This window comes from Pogoniulus pusillus, chromosome 8 (assembly GCF_015220805.1).
Source record: "Pogoniulus pusillus isolate bPogPus1 chromosome 8, bPogPus1.pri, whole genome shotgun sequence".
Lineage (NCBI taxonomy): Eukaryota > Metazoa > Chordata > Aves > Piciformes > Lybiidae > Pogoniulus > Pogoniulus pusillus.
Genome location: NC_087271.1, coordinates 30118389 through 30140930, shown reverse-complemented (window position 1 = coordinate 30140930; position 22542 = coordinate 30118389). Strand labels below are relative to the sequence as shown.

General features: G+C 40.7%; 1 protein-coding gene across 3 annotated transcripts in view; it reads left to right on the top strand.

The window, feature by feature from the left end:
- Nucleotides 1–22025, top strand: part of TTLL7 (tubulin tyrosine ligase like 7) — an 84916-nt gene extending 62891 nt beyond the window's left edge. For 2 of the 3 annotated variants that reach the window (XM_064147896.1, XM_064147895.1), the window contains 5 exons: nt 996–1130; nt 8062–8142; nt 15240–15400; nt 18721–18894; nt 21833–22025. In XM_064147896.1, coding sequence (XP_064003966.1) covers nt 996–1130; nt 8062–8142; nt 15240–15400; nt 18721–18894; nt 21833–21953 — 672 coding nt within the window. In that variant the 3' untranslated portion in view covers nt 21954–22025. Of the gene's footprint in view, nt 1–995; nt 1131–8061; nt 8143–15239; nt 15401–18720; nt 18895–19221; nt 19342–21832 lie in introns of all 3 variants that reach the window. The other variant, XR_010303118.1, reaches the window with a different exon arrangement.
- The last annotated feature ends 517 nt before the right edge of the window (nt 22026–22542 follow it).

The following is a 22542-nucleotide window of genomic DNA, read 5'->3' as shown; positions in this document are numbered from 1 at the left end:
GCAATATATTGCTATTTTTGGAGGCAGCTGAGCTCTAAATGTTCTAAAGGCATAAAAACTTAGGCTTAGAATAAGCCATTTGCATTTTGGAATAACAGAAGTTATTATAGCAGTTACAAACAAAAGTGTTCTGGGAAATATTTGCTGTCTTTCTGTTTCAGCCTTGTTATTATATGTCATATAGCAAAATGTCTTGTTATGCTTGAAAATGCTAACCATTTGAGGAAAAATACCCTTAGGGAACTATTGTAGTTTTTACAGAACACACAGATTTAGGAATTCCTAAGATTTTTTAATTCTACTCCTGGAAAAAATATTAAACTCAGTCTTGCAGATGTAAAAGTAGACAAAAACAAAGAAAGGGAATAAGAAATACTTTTAGGCTGTTTCTAAGATTTAAAGAAAACCCCCAGACCTTCCAGAGATGGTCTTACCAAGGCACTATAGGTTTTCCAGTTGCTGTTGGTATATAACAAGCACTGGTATTTAAAATAAAATCCTGGACAACTGAAGACACTGTCAGAAGCCTTACTGACCAGGCTAGGAGTAAGTAAGGACAGTACTAAGTGTCCTTACTTCTAAATACTTCCTGAAATCTTGGCACAGTGATACATAATTGGCAGTTCCTGTTAAATTGTTGCAGTGAAGAACAGAAAGGAAGTTTTGGATAACTAAGAATGTTTTCCATTATGTTGAATTTACATTCAAAGCCTTATCTGAACTTCATATTTATATTTTCAATGGTGGGCATCATAAATAGTGGATATACCTTTGTGTATTCTGTTACAAACAAACTTATATATAACTGGTTTTCTTTAAGTTCTTGACAACTTTAAGTAATGGTAATTCCTCCACTAGTGCATATGAGCCACATGTATGCATAATTGTTACGCATTAGATAATACATCTATACACTTTGATAATGTATTTTATGTCACCCAATCTACAATATATATTTGCATGAAATCTTTCCTCTGCTTCGTGTTGGTTTTTAGAGTGAGTCTTTGCTGCAGCAGAAAACAAAAGAGCAAGAAGTTGCTTTGACGAAAGAGACTCTTCTCATTATCAGTGACATGAGAATTAAATTCCCGGGAAAAACAGATGAGGAATCAGAACTGATTATAGAAGATGTAAGTATCTATAAATAAGAGAGAAGAATAACAGCCTAGACACTTATTGTTTAGGCCACTAAAATGAAGGAAAGTAGAAAGGTCATGTTATGATTCATGAGCTCCTGTGCCTTTAAAACTTCTAAAAATCAGAATAATTTAGAAGATTTTCAAAGCTTGAAGCTTTCATAGAATCATAGAATCAACCAGGTTGGAAGAGACCTCCAAGATCATCCAGTCCAACCTATTCCCCAGCCCTATCCAGTCAACTAGGCCATGGCACCAAGTGCCTCATCCAGTCTCTTGAAGACCTCCAGGGATGGTGCCCCCACCACCTCCCTGGGCAGCCCAATCCAATGGGAAATCACTCTCTCTGGCAAGAACTTCCTCCTAACATCCAGCCTATATATGCCCCCAGCACAACTTGAGACTGTGTCCCCTTGTTCTATGGGTGGTTGCCTGGGAGAATAGGCCACCCCCTACCTGGCTACAACGTCCCTTCAGGTAGTTGTAGACAGCAATGAGGTCACCCCTGAGCCTCCTCTTCTCCAGGCTAAATAACCCCAGCTCCCTCAGCCTCTCCTCATAGGATTTGTGTTCCAAGCCTTTCACCAGCTTTGTTGCCCTTCTCTGGACAACTTCCAGCACCTCAACATCTCTCTTGATTTGAGGGGTCCAGAACTGGACACAGTACTCAAGGTGTGGCCTGAGCAGTGCTGAGTACAGGGGCAGAATAACCTCCCTTGTCCTACTGGCCACACTGTTCCTGTTACAGGCCAGGATGCCATTGGCTGTCTTGGCCACCTGGGCACACTGCTGGCTCATCTTCCTTTGCATACTTACTGACTTTAAAAGAGAAGCTTTGTAAACTATATGAGAAACAATCAAGAAGGTTAGGAGAAAATTGTGAAGAAAGTTCAGAAAGCTAAGAAGAGTGTTACAATTCGTATTTCATCCGTTATTGTCAGTACTGATCCTGACATGTTTAACTTCAAACGGAAGGTAAACTGGAAGTTTGCTAGTCATAAAGAACACATCACGCTCTTAGGCTCTTCTGGTCTGCCAGGTTAGCCTTTCTTACATCCAAAATAGTCCTGAAGCTCATAATTTGGTATTGGACATGTGAAACAATCATAGAAGTTCAATCAATCATAGAATCAACCAGGTTGGAAGAGACCTCAAAGATCATCCAGTCCAACCTATCACCCAGCCCTATCCAGTCAACTAGACCATGGCACTGAGTGCCTCATCCAGTCTTTTCTTGAAGACCCCCAGGGACGGTGCCTCCACCACCTCCCTGGGCAGCCCATTCCAATGGGAAATCACTCTCTCTGTGAAAAACTTCTTCCTAACATCCAGCCTATACCTACCCTGGCACAACTTGAGACTGTGTCCCCTTGTTCTATTGCTGGTTGCCTGGGAGAAGAGGCCAACCCCCACCTGGCTACAATGTCCCTTCAGGTAGTTGTAGACAGTAATAAGATCACCCCTGAGCCTCCTCTTCTCCAGGCTAAACAGGCCCAATTCTCTCAACCTCTCCTCATAGGATTTGTGTTCCAGGCCCCTCACCAGCTTCGTTGCCCTTCTCTGGACATGTTCCAGTACCTCAACATCTTTCTTGAATTGAGGGGCCCAGAACTGGACACAGTACTCAAGGTGTGGCCTGACCAGTGCTGAGTACAGGGGAAGAATAACCTCCCTTGTCCTGCTGGCCACACTGTTCCTGATGCAGGCCAGGATGCCATTGGCTCTCTTGGCCACCTGGGCACACTGCTGGCTCATCTTCAGCTTACTATCTATCAGTACCCCCAGGTCCCTTTCCTCCTGGCTGCTCTCCAGCCACTCAGTCCCCAGCCTATAGCGCTGCTTGGGGTTGTTGTGGCCAAAGTGCAGAACCCTGCACTTGGCCTTGTTAAATCTCATCTCATTGGCCTCTGCCCACCCATCCAGCCTGTCCAGGTCCCTCTGCAGGGCTCTCCTACCTTCCAACAGATCAACACCTGCTCCTAGCTTGGTGTCATCTGCAAACTTACTGATGCTGGACTCAATGCCCTCGTCCAGATCATCAATAAAGATATTGAACAGGACTGGGCCCAGCACTGATCCTTGGGGAACACCACTTGTGACTGGCTGCCAACTGGACGTGGCACCATTCACCACCACTCTCTGAGCTCTGCCATCCAGCCAGTTCTTGATCCAGCACAGAGTGAATCTGTCCAAACCATGAGCTGCCAGCTTGGCTAGGAGCTTCTTGTGGCAGACAGTGTCAAAGGCTTTGCTGAAGTCCAAGTAGACTACATCCACAGCCTTCCCCACATTCACCAGGCGGGTAACCTGATCATAAAAGGAGATCAGGTTGGTGAGGCAGGACCTGCCCTTCCTAAACCCATGCTGGCTGGGCCTGATCCCTTGGCTATCCTGTAGGTGCTTTGTGATGGCACCCAAGATGACCTGTTCCATGACCTTGCCTGGCACTGAGGTCAGGCTCACAGGTCTGTAGTTTTCTGGCTCCTCCTTACGACCCTTCTTGTGTATGGGAATCACATTGGCCAGCTTCCAGTCTTCAGGGACCTCTCCAGTGAGCCAGGACTGCTGATAAATGATGGAGAGTGGCTTGGCCAGCTCAGCTGCCAGCTCTCTCAGCACCCTAGGGTGGATCCCATCCGGTCCCATGGACTTGTGAGGATCCAAGTGACTTAGCAGATCCCTTACTGCTTCCTCATGGATTAGAGGGGGACTGTACTGGTCCCTGACTCCATCCACCACTTCAGGAGTCCAGCTGTCCTGGAGACAACCTGTCCCACTAGTGAAGATTGAGGCAAAGAAGGTGTTAAGCACCTCTGCCTTTTCCTAATCCTTTGTCACTCTATTCCCCTCTCTATCTAACAAGGACTGGAGGTTGTCCTTGGCCCTTCTCTTGCTATTCATATATTTAAAGAAACACTTTTTATTTTCCTTGGCAGCCGTGGCCAGCCTGAGCTCCAAGTGGGCTTTTGCCTCTCTAATTTTTCCTCTACAAGACCTAGCAACCTCCTTGAACTTCTCCTGGGACACCTCCCCTCTTTTCCAAAGGTGATACACTCTCTTTTTAATCTTTAATTCCTTCAGCAGCTCCCTGCCCATCCAGCCTGGCTGCCTCCCTCGTCGGCTCATCTTCCGGCTCAGTGGCACTGCCTGCTCCTGTGCCTTCAGGAGTTCTTTCTTGAAGCAGGTCCAACCTTCCTGGACCCCTTTGTTTCTAAGGGCTATTTCCCAAGGAACTTTCTGAATTAGTTCCTTAAATAGGCTGAAGTCTGCCCTTCGGAAGTCCAGTGTGGAGGTTCTGTTGATGCCCCTCCTGGTTTCTCCACGTATTGAAAACTCTATAATTTCATGGTCACTGGACCCCAGGCAGCCTCCAACCACCACATCCCCTACCAGCCCCTCTCTATTTGTGAGCAGCAGGTCAAGCAGGGCTGCCCCCCTGGTAGGCTCACGTAACAGCTGGGATAGGAAGTTGTCTTCCACACATTGCAGAAACCTTCTAGACTGCTTCTTCTCTGCAGTGTTTAAGTCCCAGCAGATGTCTGGTAGGTTAAAGTCGCCCACCAGAACAAGGGCAGGTGATCTTGAGGCAGCCTCCAGTTGCTTAAAGAGTAATAAATCAACCTCTTCTTCCTGGTTGGGTGGTCTGTAACAGACTCCAACCAGGATATCAGCCTTGTTGGCCTTCGCCTTAAGTCTCACCCATAATGACTCAACTTGATCATCCCTGATTTCTACCTCCACGACATCCAGAGCATCCCTAATATACAGAGCCACTCCCCCGCCCTTTCTCCCTTGCCTGTCTCTCCTGAAGAGTCTGTAGCCATTGATTACAGCACACCAATCATGTGAGCCATCCCACCATGTTTCAGTGATGGCGACAATATCATAGTTTCCCTCCAGCACCAGAGCTTCCAGCTCCTCTTGTTTGTTACCCATACTGCGTGCATTAGTGTACATGCACTTCAGCTGGGCTGCTGCTTTTACTCCTAGCTCTAGCCTACCTTCCTCAATTCCCTTTGATTTATCTCTGGTGCTGTCATGTTTAACCCCCTCCCCCTTCCATTCTAGTTTAAAGCCCTCTCAACAAGCCCAGCCAGCTTATGTGCCAGGGTCCTTCTCCCCTTCTGTGATAGTTGTGTCCCATCTGCTGATTGCAGACCTGTGGCAAGATGAAGTTCCCCAATATCAAAGAATCCAAAGTTATGTTGGATGCACCAACCTCTGAGCCACTTGTTCATCAAATATGCTTTCTTATTCTTCTCTGTATTCCAGCCTGTGACTAAGGGTATAGATGAAAAGATTACCTGTGCCCCTGCTCCCTCAACTGCTTTCCCCAGTGTCTTAAAGTCCCTTTTGATAGCTTTTAGCCCTCTGTTATTAATCTCATCATTCCCTGCCTGTATAACTAATAAGGGATAGTAATCAGAGGGCTGCACTACAGTAGGCAGCCTCCTGGTAACATCCCTGACCCGGGCTCCAGGGAGGCAGCAGACCTCCCTGTGGAAGGGGTCTGGCCGGCATATGGGGCCCTCTGTTCCCTGCAGAAGGGAATCACCAATAACAATTACCCTCCTCTTTTTCTTCTGGGTACTTGTTCTGATGCGAGGGGGCAACTGAGTTGCCCTCCCAGCTGGTGATGCTTCTGCCTGCTCCAGGATCACCTCATCCTCAACCTCTAGTGCCCTATATCTGTTATGTAAGGGCAGCTGGGGATGTGAAGATGGCTGGAAGGGTTTTCCCTTGCCCCTTCTGGCAGGCACCTGCATCCATTCTTCTTGGTTGCTCTGTTCGTCTCCCTCTGGCAAGGGGGACTGCAGAGCATGTTGCTCTTTTGTACCTTCCCTTTCAGCCTTCAGTCGTTCCACCTCTCCCTTGAGTTCAGCCACCAGGGTAAGCAGACAATCAATCTGCTCACACCTAATGCAGCCATTGCCTGTGTCGAGTGCCAGGCTCCAGCACTCCTCACATCCAGACGTCTGGACGCCTGTACTCCTACAGGTGGGCTCTGTTTGGGTGCCCACAGTTTTACAAGTATTATACAGCTTGGACCTAGTTCGAACCATGTCTGCTATCCTGAAGGTCCGGTGCGAGTTGTTAGCTGTGGTGGGTTTTTTTGTTTTTTTTTTACCAGCGGCGCGCGCTGGGCTCAGCAGAGACAACTAGCTTCGCCTCTGCCGCTCCTCGTTTAAATGTGCCGCTCGCCAGGCACCGCCCTCTGACTCACCTTCCGGCGAGCACTTAGCGCCTGCTTGCCGCTCCCCGCCTCCCTCTGGGCTCCTCCCACTTTAAAGGGCAATTAAAAAGCAACATCTAACAGTAAGATACATATCTGAAAAATACATGGTATCCAAATCCATTTTATGTATGCAATGCAAAGAAACTAACATCAGCTTTGAAAAAATGGAGATAGAAGTTCTATTCTTACTAGTTAGCACAGTTCATGGTGTGTTAAAATGAATCTAATTCTTTATCTGGCCAGAAAAGTTCCTCGCTTTGTGAGCTTTCAGTGGATTGATTATGTCTCCAGTAATGTGCCCAACTGGATGACAGTGGAAAGGAATTCGTCTGTAATGGTGGTTGATCTGGGTGATTCTGAAAGATACCATCTATAAGGAACATATTGAGTTTCTCATCTGAGAAGCAGAAATAAAATGCTTCATTACTTTTTTCTCTTCAGACCTGAGTGTGTGTGTGCATATTTGTATGTCCGGGCCTCTGTGTGTGTGTGTATGCACTCCATCTAGTGGTGCTTTCTCATACAACGTTAGGATGGTTACAAATGCACTTTCTTACTGCAAAATTCTTTTATAAATCCATTTAGCCTTAACCATTTTCTTGATGGGAAATAGTATTTCAGCCCAGAGTGAAACAAGTAATGATATATTAGTCATCAATGGAGCAGAACTTGTCTTGTTTCTGGAATATAATAGAAAGATAAAATAACATATTGAAAATAAAAACATATGTTCACATCGAGCTATTTTGGTAGAGCTTAGACATCACATAAGGAGACTACTGCAGTTCATATATGATCATTTATAGAAAGGATGTTTTCAAGGTATGTCTAATGTCTTTCATGCAGCACATCTCACTATTTAAATAGATTATCAGTTATGCATTATTGAACATAGTGTTTTGTTCAAGGAATCTGGGCTGAGTCCATCAAGATAAGTTTCTACTTGCTTTGTAGCATACAACTGTCAGAATCAGGTGGCAAAGCGAGCAAGATTAAACTGAAAGATTGCACACATCTTTGCAAATGTTCCCCATGTATATTTGCAAATATATTTCTATCAGAGAAAAATTCCTTTAGGTGCTCACACTTTGTAATACTGAGATGTGATGGTTTGGGCATTAACCCGCCCCCCCACACTTTTGGAATTGCCCCAGCTAACTCAGACGGCCTCTGGGAATATAACTGAAGCTATTTATTTTACAGCAGCAAATATACAAGCAGCTATTTACAATATATACAGTTATATACAGAAATATACAAAGGATAAACAATACAGAAGCACAACTCCCCTCCCAGAAACCTGAGTCCCCAGGAGGGGCTCTCAAACCACCCCAACACCTCCCCTTGCCCTCTCAACCTTACCCCAGTTCTCAGGAAGAAGAGAGGTGCAGCCACGAGGTTAGGGAGCAAGGTTAGTGGGAGCAGGGTTAATGAGATGTGACTAGGTCTAAAGGCAAAGGCAGAATGAAAGGCAAAATGGAGAATGTTTTACTTCTTCTTCCCAGAGTTCTCAGCGTGACTGTGAGCGAAGAGACACAATTGTTTTCATTTCACTGCCCGTTATCTAGTTCTTTTACCAAAACATTCTAGCTTGCTTCAAACTAGCACATGGGAATACTCATGAATGAAATGCCAGACTTCAGTTTTTTATGTGTATTTCTTTTACTTTATATTTTTCAATGACTACAGATTATGGATAATTGGAAGCATCACAAAACAAAAGTGGCATCCTATTGGTTGGTAAAACTGGATTCTGTTAAGCAACGAAAAGTAAGTGACATTTAATTTTAATGAAGATCATCTGAAGTAGATACATAAGTGGTGTTCTGGTGTTGAGCAGTAGCTGGAAGTGACTTGAGATGCTAAAATACGGACTGTTAATACTACCATATATATGAATTAATTCAATTGCAGGAAGTTATTTTGCTCCATATTGAGATAAGCATAATTATTGTGGAACACAATTTCAAAAACAATTTCTAGAAAAATTAGTCTGCAGAAGGAAAAGCAAACAAGTAATTAGTGCTTGCATACCAAATTATTAGCAAACATTCTTACAAGTGTATTGATTGACAAGGGATAAACCAATCAGCAATTGCAGACCAGGCACATTAAAACTGCTTTAGAGTTAGTGATATTGCACTTGGTTATTTGAATCTTTGACTCTCAGTATACAACAGATCATGTTGAATGAAAAATAGACCTGCCAAGCAAGGACTGTTGACATGGTTACAGTGCTCAGCTAATTGGTTTAGTCTTCCAAAGGACTAATTATATTTACCATTCTGTCTTCACTTATCTGATGTCCAGGAGGTATTGTTTGGTATAGCATCTAAAGAGTTTTTGATCTGTTTAAAACCTAATGTACAGTAGTATCACCTGTGAAAGCTGATGTCAGCTGTATCTGTCATACATCAGTTAAAACAACCTTCCCAGTGTAATATTTATTTTCCTCAATGTAGCAGTTAATGTTATCAATATTTTGGTGCCACTAAAAGCAGTATTTTGGGTTTTTCTTTGCCTCAGTCACTGACACATTATGTGAATTAGCATAACAGGTCCAGACATTTAATCTCTTTGTCTCAGTTTCACAATCTATTAACCATAAAAGAAAGTAATTCAATGAAAACTCTGCATACATTATAAATACTATAATTGGAAAAGGTTGGTAGATTGTTACAGAAGAATGGAAGAATTATTTCAGGTCTTTGTCTCAAATCACTTTTTGTAAGATCAGCAGTATGACTCTCAGTCTTTCAAATTGTCATTTATTGAATATGCTTGGATTTTCATAGGGGACAGAGAAAACAAGTCCATGTAATGTGATGTCCTATGATAGAAATATGTTTGTCTAATCAAGTTATGTTCACATATTAAATGGAATATGTGTCCACACAGGTTTATAGAACTTAATTAGATATGCCAAACTCAGGAAGAACTTGGAGATGTAGGAGGCTATCAATTGATCAAAATTATCCTCAAACCATGTCAAATGGCATTGCAGATCTGTCATTATTTCTTGTACCATTAACAGGAATCAGTAGAGCAAAAAACTTCACTGTCTGAACTTCTGTGTTGATTTTGTTTGTCTACAGCTGTTCTGCTGAACTTTGTTTTAATTACAGGGAAGAGTGCTGCAATACTTATGTATGTGCACATAGGTCTTTTTTGTTGTGTACCTCGAGCAATTGTAGCCTTTTGCCCAAACCCAGAAGCATTCTTAGTGGGGGCTTGTAGAAATTTGTGATATGGAAGAAGAGCTGCTAGGAGGGAAGGAGGAAGTAAGGGAGGGGAGAACAGATACATACCTACATAGATAACAGGGCCAGAAATTCACACTGCTGCTGCAATGGAGATCTTGTTTTCTCAGCAGGAATCTTTGGGACAGTTAGAAGTGGTGGGGGATGTGTCACTAGAATTGCTTTCTTCAATCTGTGATTCCATAAGTGTAGCAAGAAGTTCCAAGGTAGGGCCCATCATTGCAACCAAGACACAGATCTTTCACACAAGGCTTGTCTTTTTCAACCCTTCCCCATAGGTAAGTTTCCAAAACTATGGGAAGAAATTGCCACAGGGAGAGTGTTAAATCTGTGCTTACGAAAAATGAGGCTGTTTACTATACCTTCTTCAGTTGCCCTTCCTAAGCTCCTTTTGGTCCCCTGGCTTAATTTGCCTTCATCTCCCGATTTGATTTGATTTTGGTTGTTTTTCATAACTTTCTTTCAATTTAGTAATTTAGTCAGAATTTTCTCCTCGAAGCATTATTCCAGAAAGCTTCCAATAAAGGGCAGTTGGTTCTGTGCTCTATGTGGCTGACAGCCATGTCAATCAAGGGCACATGTATAAAACGTCTGGATGGTAGAGGCTGATAGGCCAGGTCATTATTAGCAAAAACTGCACAATCAGAAGTGTGGATTTCTTTGCTCTTGTGGAGGCTTTCAGTTCCTGAAGCACTAGTGGACCCTTCTTTGCTTGCACTGGAGGTGATTTTTTTTTTGACTGCTTTTAACCTTAATCCCTTCAAGCAATCAGACAGTTATTCTTAGAAGCATAGTTTAGAAAAATGGATTAACTTTGACAATGACATTGCAGCTGAGGACTGCCAAATGTTTTTGTTGATTTCAAAGAAGAATGTTTTATATTCCAGTGAGGTACATAAATGCGAAGTGAGCTCAAGGTGGAGAACATTTATGCAAGTAAGGAATTTGTCTCAAAGGTACTTTCTGCAACTCTGTGAAATACAAAACAGAAACTCTGTCCCCTTCAATATATTTCCTGGGAAATTCTAACATACAGGAAGAAAATACCTGGGCAATGTACTAGATTCCACAATATTCATCTCTGACAGCTTTGTTTGCTTAAGAACTATTCAAAATTATGTAGAAAAATAAAACTTTTGTTCATAGTCTTACTGTCTAATATTCCAGCTTTACAGCAGAGGTACAGGAGGCATTTAGAAGCAAGTTGAGACTAAGCTGATGACATCAGTACATGCTAAAGTGAAACTTAGTTCCCCAAGACTCACTGTGAGAGTGGTGAGAGCCTGGATTTGGTTGCCAAGGAGGTGGTTGAGGCCCCATCCCTGGAGGTGTTTAAGGCCAGGCTGGATGAGGCTGTGGCCAGCCTGATCTAGGGTAGGATGTCCCTGCCCATGGCAGGGGGAGGTTGGAACTAGACTATCCTTGTGGTCCCTGACTGATTCTAAGATTCTAAGACTTAGGAAAAAGAAGCTTTTGCATGGGAGGAGTTTCAGTTGTTTTATGTTACATCACCTTACTTAATTTCTTTAAAAAGTGTTTTGATAGTTAACAGAGGGTTCTGAATATGCTCTTTCATAATGTCTTGTTCAGTTACGCCTAGATAATTGGTTATGTTAAAGTAAATTATGGAAATTAAGGTAAACAGAATGATGAAGGCAAACTAGGGAAATTAACTTAGAAAAATGAGGATGTAGGTTTCCTGAAATTCCAGCTCTTGTGCATGCCTTCTCTCTTCTTTAATGGGTGATTGAGGCCATGCTTGCAAATTAAGAACAATTAACTAGGAAGCTTTCCCCTCTGGCTTATTGGCAATATCAACACAGTAAACCCAGCAAGAATGGCTTTTATTTCCAGAATACCTGGCAGTCTGCAGCTGGCTTTTAGGTGCAGGCTTCAGTCCTTAGTTTTCTTCAAATCCAGATCCTAAATTAAAAGGCATAGCTCTACACTGGCATCTTTAGTTCATATTTTATGTCCTTTGAACTAGCGAGAAAATCTATACAGAGTGTAATCGTTTGTTTTACACGGGGAGATAAATTGTTATTGGTCAGTCTTACAGTGCAGAGAAATGTATGGTTGATCCTTTATGTAATTTTGGGACTTGGCTGGTTCAAATGGGTGTCTACAATCATTGCTGCTGGTCATTTGTGTGGGAAAGCTAAATCAGGCAAGACAAAGAAAAAGCTGCTTGAGAAGCATTAAGGGAGTAGACTAATGCAGACTAATGCTGGTAAGGGAATGTCTGAAAACATAGACCCAGTTCACCAGTACAGAGAAACGCAAAACCTGGGTTTAGTTCCGCAGTCACTAAACAAGATCACCATTATTAGGTTATAATTTACTACCCTTTCTGTCTTACTCTTGGTTGGAAGAGAACACAGGTGTGGTTTTTAGTATGTAACACACTTGCATTCATAAATATTCCCAGCAGACAGGACTGCATTGCATTGACATTGGGTTATTATGTGCATGGAATTCGTGCAAGACCTATGCCTGCAGGCTAATCCTAGGTCTTGGAAGAGAAGCTTAAATAACACATGAATGGTGCATTTAGTGACAGTTGTCATCATTAGGTATCTATAGAGTTTTTGTCCTTTAAACATTACTTTTTACTGTGCAGCTTCATTGTGCAATTGCAAGCATTTTTTATTTATTCTTTGTTTCCTTCATTATGTCTAATTAGACTATTTGTAAACAAGTTTGTTATGTAGGACCAAAAAATTGCTTCCATACTTCACCGTTTTACTAAATCTCCTTTACCTTTTGAGAGTCAGATGCTTCACTGTGTGATTCACTTCACTTCACTGCCTCAGTTTAGGCAGAAGGATGCTGTGGGAGACAGTATCAAATGCTTTACTGAAATATAGATAAACCACATCCACTGCTCTTCAGTCATCTGTCCCTCTGGTTATGTCCTCACCAAAGGCTATTAGGTTGGTCAAACATGACTTCTCCTTGGTAAAACCATGTTGACTGCTCATAATGACCCAACCGTCATTGATATGCCTTAGGACAGTGCCAAGGATAAGTTGCTCCATCACCTTTCTGGGGATGGAGATGAGGCTGACTGGTCTATAATTACCTGGGTCTTCCTTCTTACCCTTTATGAAGATTGGAGTGATGTTTGTCCTCCTCCAGTCCCCAGGCACTTCTCCTGTCCACCATGACTTACTGAAGGTGGTGGAGAGTCATCCAGCCTGTGCCATCTCCCTCAGCACCCGTGGGTGCATGCCATCAGGACCCATAGACTTCTGGATGTCCAAATTACTCACCTGTTCCTTCACCAGTCCTCGTCAACCAAGGAAGACTCCTCTGTCATGCTTTCTTCTGGTGCCTCGGATGTCAGGGGCTCCTGAGGGGACAGGTGCACCAGGGCACCCTCCTCATTCAGCAGAGGGCCTACACTGCCTCTAACGTTAGCTTTTCCTGACATGTATTTGAAGAAGCCCTTTTTGTTATCCTTGATCTCCTTTGCAAGGTGGAGTTCCAGTGAGGCCGTAGCCTTCCTAGTTGCTTCCCTACATCCACTGACAACAGTCCTATACTCCTCCCAGGTGGCCAGCTCCTCCTTCCATGAGCTGTAGACTCTCTTCCACTTAAGTTTGCTTAGCAGTTCTTTACTTAACCATGCAGGTCTCCTGGCTCGCTGAAAGTTTCCTGGGGAAGTATTGTACCTTCTAATTTGCAGCATCTTGTACCAAATAAACGAATACCTCCATTGGTTCACCGCCCTATTGAGTCTAACTGCTTCCTTGGAAGATGCAGTTTTGCAAAAGAGGAAATCATGTTACTTTGATGGGCTTTTTTGTTAATAGGTGACATGCTCCACAGGCATCTTTTAGGATAGGTTTTACATTGTTCAGTGTGCCAGTGTGGAACCTAAATACTACTCTGGTCATGTAACTATTCCCAGTGTTTCTGATAGTATCTAAACAGACAAAACTCAGGATGCTCTGGAGCCATTTTCTCTCCAGTGATTATGGAGAGAATCCAGAGGCTTGACTTAAGGGAACATACAGATATTTAAAAGCAGGCAAGGTGAATTCTGCCTTCCATGTCCTAGTTCAGTGGGATGTGCAAAACTGTACCCAAAAGGACCCTGATGAATAGAATGTGCAACTGCCTTTAAGTGTGTGTGTGTGTGTGTGTGTGTGTGTGTGTCGTGAGTGACCTCCAAGATCATCCAGTCCAACCCATCACCCAGCCCCAACCAATCAACTAGACCACGGCACTAAGTGCCTCATCCAGTCTTTTCTTGAAGACCCCCAGGGATGGTGCCTCCACCACCTCCTTGGGCAGCCCATTCCAATGGGAAATCACTCTCTCTGGGAAGAACTTCTTCCTAATATCCAGCCTAGACCTACCCTGGCACAACTTGAGACTGTGTCCCCTTGTTCTATTGCTGGTTGCCTGGGAGAAGAGGCCACCCCCCACCTGGCTACAATGCCCCTTCAGGTAGTTGTAGACAGTAATAAGATCACCCCTGAGCCTCCTCTTCTCCAGGCTAAACAGGCCCAGCTCCCTCAACCTCTCCTCATAGGATTTGTGCTCCAGGCCCCTCACCAACTTTGTTGCCCTTCTCTGGACATGTTCCAGCACCTCAACATCTTTCTTGAATTGAGGGGCCCAGAACTGGACACAGCACTCAAGGTGTGGCCTGAGCAGTGCTGAGTACAGGGGCAGAATAACCTCCCTTGTCCTACTGGCCACACTGTTCCTGATGCAGGCCAGGATGCCATTGGCTCTCTTGGCCACCTGGCCACACTGCTGGCTCATCTTCAGCTTACTATCTATCAGTACCCCCAGGTCCCTTTCCTCCTGGCTGCTCTCCAGCCACTCAGTCCCCAGCCTATAGCGCTGCTTGGGGTTGTTGTGGCCAAAGTGCAGAACCCTGCACTTGGCCTTGTTAAGATTTAACTGGGTATAAAACTCTTGGTGCTATACTGAATGCATCTTAGCATTTTCTTCACCCATGTCTTGCGTTTAAATGTAGTCCATATATAATAAATCCATTGCATTTCTATCTGCATTGCTATTTTAAATATCTTACTGATTATTTTCCTACTTACTGATTTCACGACACGATTTTCTGCATCACAACTAAACTAAAATGGTTTGATCTAGGATAAGTCTGAGCTTAAACAGACATTAAACCACAAGCAGTTTGTGGCTTTTCAAGACATTTTAGTTGTTTATAAAATAGATGATGCTTTAAAAAGTGTGGGAAAAGAAGATCAGCTAATTTTCAAATACATAATACTTGGGTTGTTAATTGTCTTGCTTCTAGTCTGTAATTACGTCCGTTTTGTTTCTTTTTAAGTTCTTTGTTATTTAAACATTGAACAGACTGAAAAAAAAATAGAAATGAACTTTTCTGTAATAAAAATAAAATATTTTGATTTGGCCTTGAAAATTGTTATTGACAGGAAAAGCATATCATAAAAGTTTGCTGATGAATGCACAGAAATGAAGCACAGACATCTGTGGGAATTTATAGCTCTGCAATCATCTGTTTGTGTGTGTATGTGTGCAGTGAATCAGTGAACAGTTGGGTTTAGGTTTTGCAATATGCCTTTGCATTGATTTGCTTGGAATACTGTTCTCTAGGTTTTGGATATAGTCAAGACAAGTGTTCGTGCAGTTCTACAGCGTGTCTGGAAGGCTCCAGACATCGAAAATTTACATTTGTACCGTCTCTTTAACCGTGTGTTTAATCGCTTGCTTTGGAGCCATGGCCAAGGTCTGTGGAACTGTTTCTGTAATTCAGGGTAAGCTTATTCTTCTTATCTTACTCTTCTTGGTTTAAAAATCACAGCCAATGCTGGCATACTTTGTTGCTCATTTTCATTCAAGAGAAAGCTGTAATACACTGGACTTCTTTTAAAGTCATCTAAAGATACAGTATAACTAAAAATCTAACTGCGTAGGCCAACCATTTCAGTAGTGGAATCAGATATTTGGTAATGTATTTACAAATATAGTAACCTGAGGGGAAAAATGTAATTACAAAAATAGTTGAGTTTCTTTGGATGGTGCACCATTTTGAGGCCAGACCACTGTAAGTGTCAAATGTGGACTTGCCATCAACAGAAATGATTGTTACATCTATTTGAGCTTAAGACTTGGAAAGGAAGAATTCAGACAGAATTGCAGCTGTGTGCAAAATGCAGTGTCAGATTTGTGCTTTGCAAATAGTGTATGTAAATTTCTGTGATTCATTATATTCACTGTTTCCTACATCCCTGAGAATTGACCTATGTAAAGAATAGGAAATATCCACACTCAGGTAAGCAGATGTTTTTGGTTTGAGGGTCAAATGCAAGTTTTTATGGAGAAAAGGAGATCAGGCCATATATTGAACATTCAGTATCCTGCACTTCAATATTTACATTCCTGAAATCAAAGGCATTCAGGCCAACCTATCTCCCAGCCCTATCCAGTCAACTAGACCATGTCCCTCGCCATAGGCAGGGACACCTCCCACTAGAACAGGTTGCTCAAGGCCTTATCCGACCTGGCCTTGAACACCTACAGGGAGGGAGCATCCATACACCTGTTCAAGTGTCTCACTGTAAAAAACTTTTCCTAACATCTACTTTGAATCTCCCCTCTTCCAGTTTAAACCCATTACCCCTCATCCTGTCATTACAAGACCTTGTAAATAGTCCCTCCCTAGCCTTCCTGTAGGCCCCCTTCAGATACTGGAAGGCTACAATAAGGTTTTATTGAAGCCTTCTCTTCTCCAGGCTGAAGAGCCCCAATTCTTGTAGCCTGTCCTCATAGCAGAGCTGCTCGAGCCCTTTTATCATCTTTGTGGCCCTCTTCTGGACTCGCTTTACCAGTTTGATGTCCCTCTTGTGTTGGGGGCGTCAGAGTTCTGTCTCTGCTAGGCATATGGTATTTTAGCAAAAAAAAAAAAAAAGAATAAAGAAACAAAACCTGAGTGAAGTAGCCTTAATGTAGATGGCTCCATAAGGATACATTTGTTTTACTATACAGGCAATTAATAAGAGAAAGCTGGTAGAGCCAGGTGACTTCACGTAGCTATAAAAACAATAGCACATAATTGACAACATTGCAGAAGCAACTATAACACTCTTTTCTGGATCTGGTAAGGAGACTCAATTCTTACTAGTGGATGGACACTAAAGTTACACTATAACAAACTGAGCTTCCCTAGGTAACAGTACTCATGATTCCTGTTGATCACAGTATAATGGAATATGAACTGAGTGTGTAGCATGTAGAAGAGGTTGCACAGGCACATCTACATGAAAGCTCATTAAAATTCACGTACATATTTCCCAATCTCAGTCTTTGTTATTAAGGTAACTGAATACCTATACGTTCATCGTATGCCATAGTTATAGAAGGTCACATATTGTTCTTCACTGATAAAATCTGTCCTAACTGTAGGAATGTGATCATAGACCTCAAGCCCAGAACTTAAGGAATTTATTAGGAGAGTTTCTTCCACAATGTTTTTGAGATTTAAGGATTGAATTAGAATATAATTGTGTGTAGCGCTCTGTATCTGTTGAACAAACATAATACTTAGAACTTAATCTTGCTGAATTCTGTCAACCACAACATGACTTCATGAGGAAAGAAGACAGTAGATGAATTTCCATGTAAAAATACATGTGGAAAGTTCCCAGACAGGAAAAAACATTGAGAAAGATGTATTAAAGAAAATAGTAGCTCTTCAAGTAGTAGAATTACTCTGTTTATGAAATTAAACAGTTTTGATGCCATATAAACAATTTCTTAATTCATTATATGGTTAACAGTGAAGGAGAAATGCTTGCATCTCTTGAAAATTTGTGCACAGTGGAAATGCTCTAGGACTGAACAGTTTCAGATGGAACATACCATCTAGACCAAAGAGCCAGTCTGAAATACATTAGCTATACATGCAGTTTATCTTTTAGTTCGTAATGATCATAATTCCATCCTAATAAAGCATAATTAAAAAAATCCCACTAAGCAGAAGTAAGCTTGTTTGTTCTTTGATGTTGTTTTAAGGACAAACTTCCTATGTCAGGTTTATGAAGTCCACTGCTGATCTCAGGGCTAAATCATCCTGGATGCTATGCTGAAGCCAGATGCAGCAAATTTTCCTCACCCTATGAAACTTGTCTTTGATAAACAAATAAAAACCCTCAAGCTTACAAACCATCTGTGCTACTGGATGATGTTTTGACCAAAAAAAACAGGGGTGGGGGGGGTGAGAGGGGGATATAAGTCTTTGTAGTGACTATGTTGCCTACAGAACAGATGTAATGGTATGTAATCTGGTCAGAATTGTGCACAAAGCAGAGTCTTGAGGTGTATGAGAACTATTGTCCTCTTGTGTGGTAAAGCATACTTGGTTTATATTGGATTTTTTTTCCCTAAGAGAACTGGCTTTTTAAGGAAACAAAAGTGTCATGGTTTGCATTTCAAAAAAAGGAATGCTTTTATAGATACACTTTGCAAATTGAACTTAAGTGTAGAAGGACAACCCCATATGACCAGATGGAATAGCAAGTAGTATTTGAATGACTAAACTGAGGAAGTCTTTTTAGGTGATTATTTGAATAAGGAAGCAGAGCATATACTAATCTCTCACAAATCAATTTCATATTTGTTTCTTAGTGTCCTGTACTTGTATTATTATGCTGCACAGACATTTAGAAATAACTTATTGTCTTATTTTTATTAATTCCTTTAATATCACATCATGTTTGCATTCAGATGGCAGTCTTCTAAAATAAGTGGGGTTTGTTACTCCTGTTGTAAGACACATACAATTAAGTGACAGTAAATCTTTATCTGCTAAACCTAATTAATGATCTTATAAACACTTCAGGGAAAAAACTGGCTGAAAATGGCTGTGGATGTTTCACATATGAAGATAAACTTCTTAATTTGTGTTTTGGGCTCAGTATCTGTCAGCATTTGTGTTAAATAGTATAGACATTTCCTGTAAACGGGCAAGGTCGTGCTTTTTCTCTTGTTCCTCTTGTTAAATCTGATATGAAGCAGTGAAGTTCTCAGATTGCAATTTGTGACAGACCACATGAAGTCATGTCTTTTTGCGTAACAGGAACTCTTGGGAAACCATATTCAGTAAAAGCGCAGAGGTGGTGACTCCTGAGCAACTCCAGTGTTGCCAACGAATAGTACAACTTTGTAAACACTGCCTGCTGGTAGTTTACAAATATTCATCAGATTCAAGAGGATCCCCAACTGGGATTAGCCCTCACTGGGATGATACAAGGTATAAATTTCAATATTCTCTTCTTAAACAATGAGTGTAAAAGATAATATAGGAACCGGGTTTAGTCTTTGTTGCTTCCACCTTGCTTCTCTATGTTTTTAATTAAAAAAGCCAACAATGCCTCCCAGCATTTCAACACTTCCCTTGATCTTAAGTTTCTATCATTCTAGCCTCCCTAACCCACTCATGAAGTGATACCAAAAGACTTGATAGACACATTTTGTGTAAAACTACACTTAATAAAGTCCTGAGTGCCTACTGCCCAAATAGCTGCAGCCAGGGCTTTCCATAAAGTGAACTGAAAATTTCCTTTCTTCCCCTTCTCAGATCCCTCAAAGTCACTGATTCCAGATTTGCATTCCTAGAAGTATCCTAAAATGTATGATACTTCTGGGCTTCACATTCGCAGTGGGATGCTATAGGGGCACAGCTCCAGCCAAAGGTCAGGTAAGTGCCATCTGATTTACTGTATTGCACAGTTTTGCAAAGTTGATTTCTAAAACCTACAGAATGAAAGTTTATTATTTCATCTTACAGAGCATAAATATGTTCTCAAACCTTGCAAAACAGCATCATATAGTAAAAAATTATTTGGCACTTACCTGATTCTCCATTGGCTGATTTAGTTCTCCAAGCAGATACAATAAGGTTTATAAATATTGTCACTATAGGGACTACTGAAAATGCTCTAGCTGTGGGAGTCAACAGTCTGCAATTTAACAGTCTTAGGTGGACATTTAAATATTAAGTTTCAAATTACTTAAGTTCCAAATTCTATCCATAATGGCAATTTGAATTATTGTGTGTATAAACTTACAGATGCTTTGTTTCTATAAAACATCCTACAGACATTATTTCATAGGAGGGCTTTTAAATTAATTATTACGGTAAAAGCAAATCTTTGTTATATTGTCTGTTAAAGTTATTTTATGACTTGGTTGCTTACTCGCTATATCTCAGACCAGTTATTTGATAAACTGAGCCCTTTTTTTATTGCCATATGGATCTTAAGGCATTAGAAACTGAATTCGTTTGGTCACAGCAGAAGCAGAAATATATTATCCACAAGACAAATTGTATTCAATATTAACATTTACTGAGCTATAGCAGTAGTATGGTAAAGTCATTTGGATTAGCTAAGGCTAGAAAATCTGCAACACTAAAGTTTTTATTGCTTTTACTGTTAATACTGCAAAATTTTTTTCATCATTACCAACCACAAACTATTGAAACTGATCAGGTTACAGTAATGTACTGCAGCTAACATGCTTACACTGGGAAAGCAGTGAAAGAGATGGTCCAATAGAACTTTGTCTTCTCCAGTTTCCATGTTTCTTTGGGCTTCAAATAGAAGTTTATTTATAAATTTCACAGGCTAGAGAAATCTAAGCCCTCTATCTCCTAAATATCAATATGTCTTCAGCAATAGAGTGTCGTGACAACTTCGATTAAAGTTAGTTTTTATATTAATCTCTGCAAATGTTACAGCTATGCTGTGGATACAGCAGTATGCTAGCTGACCTCAATACTTCTGAGATTGTGAAATGAAAGATAGGTATGGAATTGAATGCTCTTGCCATTATTCCCCACAATTGTCATTAACTGTTTTTCTAGAAATGGGAGAACTACAGTACTATTCCATTTTCCACCTAGGCTTCTGGTTTTAAAGTATATAGGAATATGCACTACTACTAATAGTGTTTTTAACTCTCTGTAAAACTGTGTGAAATGCAAAAAGAGACTGGAGTATAATTTAATTAATGTGCAAAAAGTCATTTTTTTCCAGGGAATTTTTAAAAAATTGTGGTTTTTTTTTTTTTTAATGAGCACAAACTGATTTTGGGTTTTTTTTTTGTGTTGATGAAATAACTGTTTCTGAAATGGAAGTTTTCAAAGCTTACAAATAGATACCTCTTCATTTGGCAAAATTTATTTTTACAGACAGAAGATCTTTGTGATACTGTTTTTGTAGTTAACAGCTTTCCTCAAAGTTGAAACAAACCAGACATGTACACTTTCTTGACACTGTTTCTATCCATGTAATTATTAGGATCAGTCTTCTAACTTATTTGTCATTACTCAGTATGATTCACTAGAGTAATGAAACTGTTTTTATGGAATAGTTTATACAATGTGTTGTTCCAGCCTAATATTGACATGATTCATGATGAAATGCTGATTTCGTGTGAATATTATTTTTGCATAGTTACTATGCTTGTGTAACAATTTCTACAATTAACTGTTGGGAAATGATAATAGGAAAATATTTAGGAATATGATAAATTATTGTTTATAGTATTACATAAAACACGGTCTGTATAGTTGCCTGAATTTAAAGTGTAGTCACTGATGTGTCTTACTTGTTTATAGTGTTATTGTTTCTTGCCTTACTGAAGGTGTGGTGATATTCTCTAGTTCTCTATTTTTACTTTACTCTCTGTTTTTACTTTACTGAAGGTGTGGTGATATTCTCTAATTCTCTATTTTTAGAGAATTAGAGTTGAAAACCCAAGAAAAAAGAACTCTGATTTTCCCTAATCAACTTTTTTTATCAGGTGGTTAACATCAATTGAGCTTTTACCTGGTTTAAATAGATAATACTACATTAACAGTGAACACTGGGTGAAGTACTAATATTTGATAGTGGTGTTACACAGGATGCCATTGCTTTATTTCTTCAGTTGCTTTAAACATAAAGGACTGGACAGAGGTTTGATCTTCATACATCTTGAAATTTTACTAAGATACTCTGAGTTTAGGTTCTTTTCCTGAGTTATTAGGTAGTGCCCAGTGCCCCATATGTTTTAGAAATGGTGTTTATCATACATAGTTTCTTGCATACGACAAGTACAAGTTATGGTGCATGAGCAACTAATCGTTTTGCTCTTGAGTGTCACTTTGTCTGTAAACTCTGCTATGTTTTTCATGTTCTTTCTAGGTGTTTATTGCCAGGACCTTCACTGTTCATCGTGAAATCATCCTCATCCAGCCTTAGCGGCACTTCATCTGGAATGCCTCACCCTAACATCTTGTTCACACACAGATACAGCCACTTGTGAAGAAAAAGGAAGTTTGCTGTTCCTTTGTAAATAATGGCACTCCATTTTTTTAAAAATAAAATTTGTGATGGAGCTAAATATAAGCACTGTTATATATTTACTACCATATTATGACAACATTTAGCTGGAAACCTACTGTAAAAGCATAGCTTTTCCGGAAACATAAACCTCGTTAAGGTGTTTACACACATGTCAATGTGTAGATCTTGCTAGGTTTGTAAGTGATTCCTTCCTACTAGAAATGTTATTTTTGCTGCAGAAGATATAAAATGGAATTGATCTTGAAGATCCTATTGCAATGTTATATTATTTTGTAAGTACAATACTTTGACTTGAATATTATTTATTGTAAAGGTAGACTATTTATTGTCTCAGATGCACCTGATCCTTTAACAAAGCAGATGATTTAAAAACTAGAACAGTCAGTCTGTCATTTAAAATAATCTGCTTATTTCTTGGACGTGTTTGAAATAATGGCCAAAACTCTGTAAATCAAACCTAAAGCAGACATCTTTTTACTTCTCTGAAATTACAAGATCTATTTCATGCTGCTATTTTTCTTAAAGGATGTAGCCAAAAGGGAAGGCAT